Genomic DNA, 7,563 nt, shown 5'->3' on the forward strand with positions numbered 1-7,563 from the left:
GTCCACGTGCCCTGGGGGCAAAAAAGAGCCCCTGGGGGGCAGAAAAACATCCCCACAGCACGATGCAATCACCATGTTTGAGCGTAGGGATGGTAGCAATGAGGTGATGCTGAGTGCCTGGTTTCCACCAAACATCAGATTTGTGTTCACAAAGTTTAATCTTTGATCAGATCAGAGAATTTTCCTATTGTCGGTACTTTCTGCAAACTCCCAGCAAGCTGCCGTACGACTTTTAATGAGAAATGACATCAGTTTGGCCACTCACCGATGGGGTGATACATTGATGATTGTTCTTCTTTAACCCATTCGGACCTAAGGCTTAGTTTAAAACATCCTTCCAAACCACGCCATTAAAACCTTTTCAGCTGTTACACCTTCATCTTTGGTTTTAAATGACTGACTTTGCATCATGTTAATTAATCTGATACGATGCTGACATAGCTGGTTTGACAGGTATAAAGACACATACGCTTACTCCAGGTCACAGTGGGTTAAGCCCCCCCCCACATCTCATTTTTCATGACCATTGGCCTGTCGGTTACTTGTCTGAGCAAAACCCTTCATCTTTGATTACTCCATTGGGTTTTTGTTTCTTTAAATGCTGCAGAAACCCTTAAATCCTTCCTCATATCTGTGATTTCACAGAATTCTGAAAAGTACAGACATTTCTCTTGACCTCATCTCCTTGTTTTCATTAATAGACTCAACTTTAAAAGACCTTATGTAGAGAGGCAAATAACCTCTTGATCACATACCAACCAATTGAATTAGACATGAGTGGACTCTGCTTCTGTCTAGCTGTTAACACATAAAAACCACTAATGGAAGAAGCTGGCAGCAGACATCCGTTATGAAAATAAGAGGTCTAAACTCCAGTTTAAACCCTTTATATCAATAATTATACAGAATTCTGTCCAGACCCATGAGAAAAACACCCACATTAAGAGCAGAAAACCTTGAATTTGATTAAAGCTACATTTCGAACCATAAAATGGTCTCATAACAGCAGTAATGGGTGCACCGAGGATGAATCAAATTGTCGGTTTTTATTCACTTTTCACTAAAATGTTTCTCATTAAGGCAATAAATGCATTTTAGATGTTTCAAAAAGGGGGATTTTTGGGACTCGTGTAATTACGGCACAGCGAACTGAAAAGCACCATTACGTTAATTGATAAATTACACAGACTCTGGAAATGGCTTTAAAGACCTTTCAGTTTTTAAATAACTTGCATCAAAGCAGCAAAGGGTCACATGAGAAACATTGGTTGAGATTTTTTTTCTTCGTCTCATATTTTATGATGTAGTTTTCAGAACACTAATGCAAAGTAGAGGCTTAAGAAAAGGGGGAAAATAAAAAACATCTTTATTTTCAGACAGGAAAAGCAACAAATGCAATGTACAGTACAATGTGTTACCACATGCCTAAACAGTCACGACGATGGTGTTTATGGAGTGAAATGAACAGCAGTAGCATTTGTTAAACTCACGGAGAATGAATGTCCTGCCTGAGCCAATGTAAATGAGAATTATTGCTTTAAAGGAAACAATTAAAAGACTATCGTGAAAGTTACTAAACAGCTTGCACTCTCATTTTTCTTTATGTACATGCAGTCACATATAGAAACATCCAAAATACTATGGTACAGTCATACGAGTGAGTTGATGAAATAATTCAAAGGAACACCCAAAGCTAGATTTAAAAAAATAGTCTCTCGTTGATCATGATCTATCAAAAACTTCCACGAACAATTTCCCAAAGTTAAGAACAGAAGAGTTCTCATAAAAAGAGGCCAAAGCCTCAACTCGCCCCCCCTGCACTTCTTATATTCACTAGGCTCAGCACAGGAAGTCGCACACAGATTAAGCCCCAAGTCAGATTGAAGCATCCTGAGCAAGGCCCCAGCTTGAAAAAGATTTGCAACTCTTCCATCGTTCTGTGGACATCAGCTCTCCTGCTTGTCTTTGACCAGTAAGACTGTGTGCTGCCCTCCACTGGAGGCCATCAGTACTTCACGGTTCTCCAGCTGTTTGCCCGTCATCTTCATGGGGCTCCACTCATCGTCTTCCTCTCCTGTGCCAAGCTGCAGGTTGGTGCCCATTCCCCAGGCATACACAGATCCTGGAGTGAGCAGGAGAAAGCACAGCCAACATTTGTAAAGCTGAGCAGCACAACGCAAGTAGGAAAACAAAAAAACAAAACTGCCCTTACATTTTTTAAATTTTATTTAACAAAAACAAACAAAATGCAGGAAAACTACAAAAAACAAACATTTATCCACAGTTCAGACACTAATAACCACAAAAGAGGAAGAAGATCGATGCCATGTCGTCATTAAAGCTGCTGGTTAAACAGAAATGTCTCAAAAGATCAAGTCTAGATAGTGAGAAAGGTTTAACCTTGTTTCACTCATGATTGTTTATTCTCACCTCAGATACAGCCAGCATCTGCAGGTATAACGCTTAAAGACTGCAGGGGTACGGTCCATAAACATAACAGCTACAGTTTCTGTGTTTCTCACCTTCTCTGGTGACCGCATAGCTGACAGAGGCCCCACACGACACTCCTCTCACCGGCTCCATTCCCATCACAGGTGTGGGCTCGCTCTTCTCTTCGGCCTGTTGGCCCAGACCGAGGCGGCCATACTCTGCTCTGCCCAGGCTATATACCTGCCCTAAATGGCGAGGAGTCGAGACAAGAAAAAGAAAAACGCCAGAGACATCAGTATTTGTGCATGTTAAACAGAATAAGCCCGCTTATCAGACCTGCTTACCTTCAGCATCAAGGCAGAGAGTGTGATGTTGTCCTCCAGAAAAACCCACCCAGGCAGTGGTAGAGTTCTTGAAGCAAGTCAGTTTTATTGGGACAAAACACATCTTTGTGCTTTTAGTGCCTAGATAGATGATTAAAAAAAAAAAAGGGGGGGGTGTGGGGAGGGTGTTGGTTTCAGGCTACATGCCATCACTTCATTCTGTCTGATGCAATTAGCTCAGAAAAGAGTGGGATTAATTCAGTTGAACAGAAAGCAGTGTCACATAACTCACTAATCACTGTAACAAAACACTGATAAGCTCCACTGACCCAGCTGGTGATAGTTTGAGAGGCCAAATCCATACACATATCCTTCTTTCGACACAGCAAAGGTGAAGTACGCCCCACAAAATACATCGCTGAAGTGAACTTTCCCTCTGAGCTTCACCATCTGTGGCACCAGCAGTCGATCTGAAATCGCACCACACAAAAAACAAAAACAAATGCAGTACAGATTACAGATAAAAATGCGTTTAGATTTGCTTATGCAAGCCGAAAGTAACACAGACGTGGATGTAGAGTAGGAGCGCGTTACCTACCGAGACCTTTCCTGCCTCCTCGGTTTGAAAAATGCTCCGGTACTCTTCCCAGCTGCCCCTGTTCAGCGGTGCCGGACGTGTAAAGATTTCCATCCAGTGTCAACAACACCACGTGATCGTTACCTATAAAAACATCCATGGAAATTAAATAGAAAACACGGGAACTAATTCATAGTGTGAAGAACTACAAACATGGGGCAATGAGACAAACTGATGCATACCTGAGGCAATTTTCACAACAGACTCTGTAAGGGACATTTTAACTGGAGCAGGACATGTTTTCATAGGCTCCAGAAGACCGATGACACCATTATTATCCTGGGGAAAAAAAACAAGATCCAGCACATTTAGGGTGAGACGACCGAGACTATAATGGAGATGATTAACGGAGGAAAAAAGTAGGCCAGATACAAACAAGAAGGCTACAAATGAAGAAGGTTAATAGGGCACAGCCATTTAAAGAAAGGACCATAGATTGAAAGGGACACGCACGCCGGGGTCACGTATGAATGAATGCAGTGTTTTTTGTCTTTGAAATGTCTCACTGAGTCGAATCTACTAACACAGTGTTTCTCAATTCCGGTCCTCGAGTACCACCGCCCTGCATGTTTTCGATGTTTCCCTCCTCCTGCACACCTGATTCATATGATCAACTCAGTGCAGTGGCTTGATCAGGAGCCATTCATTTGAATCAGGTGTGCTGGAGGCGGGAAACATCGAAAACATGCAGTACAGTGGTACTCGAGTACCGGAATTGAGAAACACTGTACTAATATATGATTCAGTTTTGACACGGCACATGTCTGAACAGCTGGAGTCACATTAAATCGACATACACGCAGTACAGAAGGGTTAAAGTGGCTTATAACAAGCTGTCGAGAGGAATCTGACAAGTCACGACGCTTAGAAACACCAGCTCTGCTCAAACCTTCCTACGTCATGGTTCTGCCTAAAATAATTAGCTGCAGCAGCTAGATATTTTACTCCAGCTTCTAAGCAAAATGAACAGGAGAAAACGGTTTTAAAGCATTTGAACTACAGGCGAATTTTCTCTTCTGCCCAATTATATGGCGAGATTTTCAACTGCTCATGACTGAAACTGCCATTATCCAGCGTGAAAAAAAAAAAAAAAATAGAAATAAACTATTAAATAATAAATGTACAGAAGGTAAAATTAACTACATTTTCAAATTTCACTTCAACTACATTTATTTGGCTTTGCTGTATTACTCATTTACTTTGGCAATCATTTCTCAAGGTTATTGATCAAATTGGATATTTCTCATTTTTCAAATAAATGGGTTTATCTAGCAAAAAAAATGGGGGGGGGGTGACTTAATGAGAAGATGCTTACAGGGATAAAAGAATACATATATCAGACAAATTAATAATCAATTACCAAATCTATAACTAAAAATAATAAAAAATTAAGTAGCAGTAAATTAATATGAGCACTGACAATACATTTCCCTTTCTGTACATTTATTACTGCAGAAATTAATTTTAGTAGCTTTTATCATCATTTTTCAGTCCTCTACACCCATTTAAAAGTTTATTTTTATAAACTCAACAACCAACTTTATAACAAAAAATTCTCAAAAAGTTTCAACAGACAGAAGAGTTTCCCCTTTAACACTGAACACTAGCCATGTCAATATTTTTTTTCCAACACTGATGGTTGTCTGTTTTAAACCTCACTTGATTTAGTGTCCAGTTTCAAATGAGAGCCAAACATTGCAATCGGTTATTGAAGGAAGAATCCTTTACAAACAAGTGCAGGGTTACTTAAGGTTATTTAAAACAGCAGTTCACCAACCCTGAAGGAACCCCAGATATACACCGATCCATCCTCTGTGAGAGCTGCTGTGTGGCTGTCCCCCGCGGACACCTGGACCACCTTCTTATCCAGCGTCACCTTTCCTGGAACCATCTCAGATCCCTCCTCAGTTGTGTCCCGGCCAAGGGCCCCCTCGTCGTTACAGCCAAAACTGTAGACCTAAAAACAAAAACAACGGTTCAAACGTCTATTGTCTGAGGCTTTTTTTTTTTTTTTTTAAAGTAAAAATTCAGCTTTGTTAAAAAGTAGACCAGGTGTTCTCTTACATGGCCAGCTTCGCCGAGACACACCGTGTGCATGCCTCCTGCTGTCACTTGCACGATTTTCTCTGGGAGAGACAGGAGAGCTGGTTTCTTCCTCTCAATGATAGCCTCACCCAAACCCAGCTGTCCAACGTCACCCTGGCCCAAAACTAAAACCTGGCCTGCCTCCCTGTGATGACTCCTGTGCGCAACTGATACAAACACAGACCAAAAACCCCAGAATGTTTCACCTTAAAAAGTTTATTTCAATTTATTAACAAGACATGGCACATAAGATAATATGGCATTCTTGGTGTGATTGTATTTGGTTGGCTGACAAACTAGATGCAAATCCATTCTGCTTACCTCCATCATCACTACGTATTGTTGTCCCTCTCGATTTTTTGGAGTCTTTAACATTTTCCACAACAGCAGCGGTTTTTCTCTTAGTCGGCGTCTTTTTAGCAGGCATGGCAGCAAAACTTTAAGACTGGAAACAAAGACAGGTATCAATCATGACAGCAATCGATGTTAATATTTTTGGTGAAAGAAAGGGGATGAAATGAATGCCACACAAGTGTTAAAATTAAAACATGAAAATGGTCAGAGGAGACAAGTTGATAAACTTGAAATATGGGAAGTTCTTCTGAGATTGGAATAAACAAATCAGTCCAGACAAACACGTTATTATTTCGGTTAACGGGAAGCCAGTGAGGGTTCAACAGCTGTTAGTGGGTAATTCCAGACACTGGCCCTGGGTCATGTTACATCAACCCATAAACAGCTGTGCCTCCTCCACCTCTGTTTCATAGCTGCTACTGAGCCAACGTGCAATGCGAGGGCATGTGCGAGAATAATAAAAGGGATATTAAATTTAGCTCTGTCACACTCACACATTTTGCTCCAAATACTAACTTTTCGCCACGACACGTGGCGAGAGTTGCACGAGCGTGTTAAAGCTTTGCATTAATGGACAGTTTATATTCAGCTACGTGATCTAACGCTGTTGGAAATGCCCATGTGTCCTGGCTAACATTTGGCGTTAGCTTCGCCGCTCAACGACTCGCACATGGCTGAACACCAGGTTAATTATTCGTGGCAAATAAACTTAAAACAATCAGCTACGAACATCGTGAGAAAACGAAACACAAGTGGTTACAACTGAATATGTTGGCTGGGTGGCATTTATACTGGGTGTTTACTTGCTATTGCTAGCTAGCCATCTGTGTTAGCGTTACACTCAGGAATGAATGAAACACGGCAAGAAACTTCAATAACTTCACTGCGCGTGGCATTGGTAAGGTTCTATGAGGTTATTGTTAGTTGTTTGTTCTACCAGAAAGGTGTAGGCACAGAAAATTTACTAACCTGTTATTTGAAGAAGTTTGTAGTTTGCGTAGAGGTGAACGTGCACCGCCTGTTCCCGGTCTTCAGACGTGCAGCATACGCGAGACGTTACGTTCTATGGACCCTTTGGAAGTCCCGCCCCCTTAAAGAGACAGCAGCAGACAAGCAGCGAGAAGCTTGTAGGTAAAAGAAGAAATAAATAGACCCACTTAGACTTTTTGTTTATATAAAACTTTTTCGGTTATATGAAACTATTCCCAGACGCCATTGTTGGCATTAAGCTGTAGATTTGCTTACGTTCTCTTAATAGTTAAATGGGCCACTGAAGACACGGAAAAATCAATTCCTTTGTACTTGTGTCTTAAACAAATGAAGAAATTAGCTATGAAACTTATCTGTCGTGTTAAGACAGCAAAAAAAGCGTCCCAGTTTTTGTGGACATTGGTTTTGCATGATGTAATGTAACTCACGCAGTACTGTTCAATGTAAACAATGTATTTGTGTTCAAAGTCAAAACATTTTACTTTGAAATTATTACATTAATATTGAAGTATAATGAAGAAAATATTATCAACAACATTTATGAGAAAACGTCAATAACTGCTGTGGTAGATAATGTAGCTTTTGTTTTTCTCTCCAAAAAACACAAACACCAGGTTTGAACATCTGGTTCAGTTCTTTGTCCGGTTGAATTTTACTCATGGTCAGTTAGCATTAATCTGAGAATGCTGGTTGTTCCCCTCTTGGTTATCTTATGTTTTAGTGAATTCTACCAGCTTGTAATAT

The 7,563-nt window shown here is 40.6% G+C and overlaps 1 protein-coding gene across 1 annotated transcript; it reads right to left on the minus strand.

Moving 5' to 3' along the window:
• Nucleotides 1-1,361: 1,361 nt before the first annotated feature.
• On the minus strand, nucleotides 1,362-6,879 carry rcc1 (regulator of chromosome condensation 1). The gene is made up of 10 exons (XM_075466625.1): nucleotides 6,799-6,879; nucleotides 5,797-5,920; nucleotides 5,455-5,642; nucleotides 5,168-5,347; nucleotides 3,573-3,669; nucleotides 3,352-3,474; nucleotides 3,083-3,223; nucleotides 2,775-2,894; nucleotides 2,523-2,675; nucleotides 1,362-2,122 (listed from the first exon to the last, which is right to left on the minus strand). The coding sequence occupies exons 2-10, from the start codon at nucleotides 5,900-5,902 to the stop codon at nucleotides 1,947-1,949; spliced, it is 1,284 nt and encodes a 427-aa protein (XP_075322740.1). The 5' UTR covers nucleotides 5,903-5,920; nucleotides 6,799-6,879; the 3' UTR covers nucleotides 1,362-1,946.
• Between the last annotated feature and the right edge of the window lie 684 nt (nucleotides 6,880-7,563).

The sequence above is a fragment of the Odontesthes bonariensis genome, chromosome 5 (genome assembly GCF_027942865.1).
Source record: "Odontesthes bonariensis isolate fOdoBon6 chromosome 5, fOdoBon6.hap1, whole genome shotgun sequence".
Lineage (NCBI taxonomy): Eukaryota > Metazoa > Chordata > Actinopteri > Atheriniformes > Atherinopsidae > Odontesthes > Odontesthes bonariensis.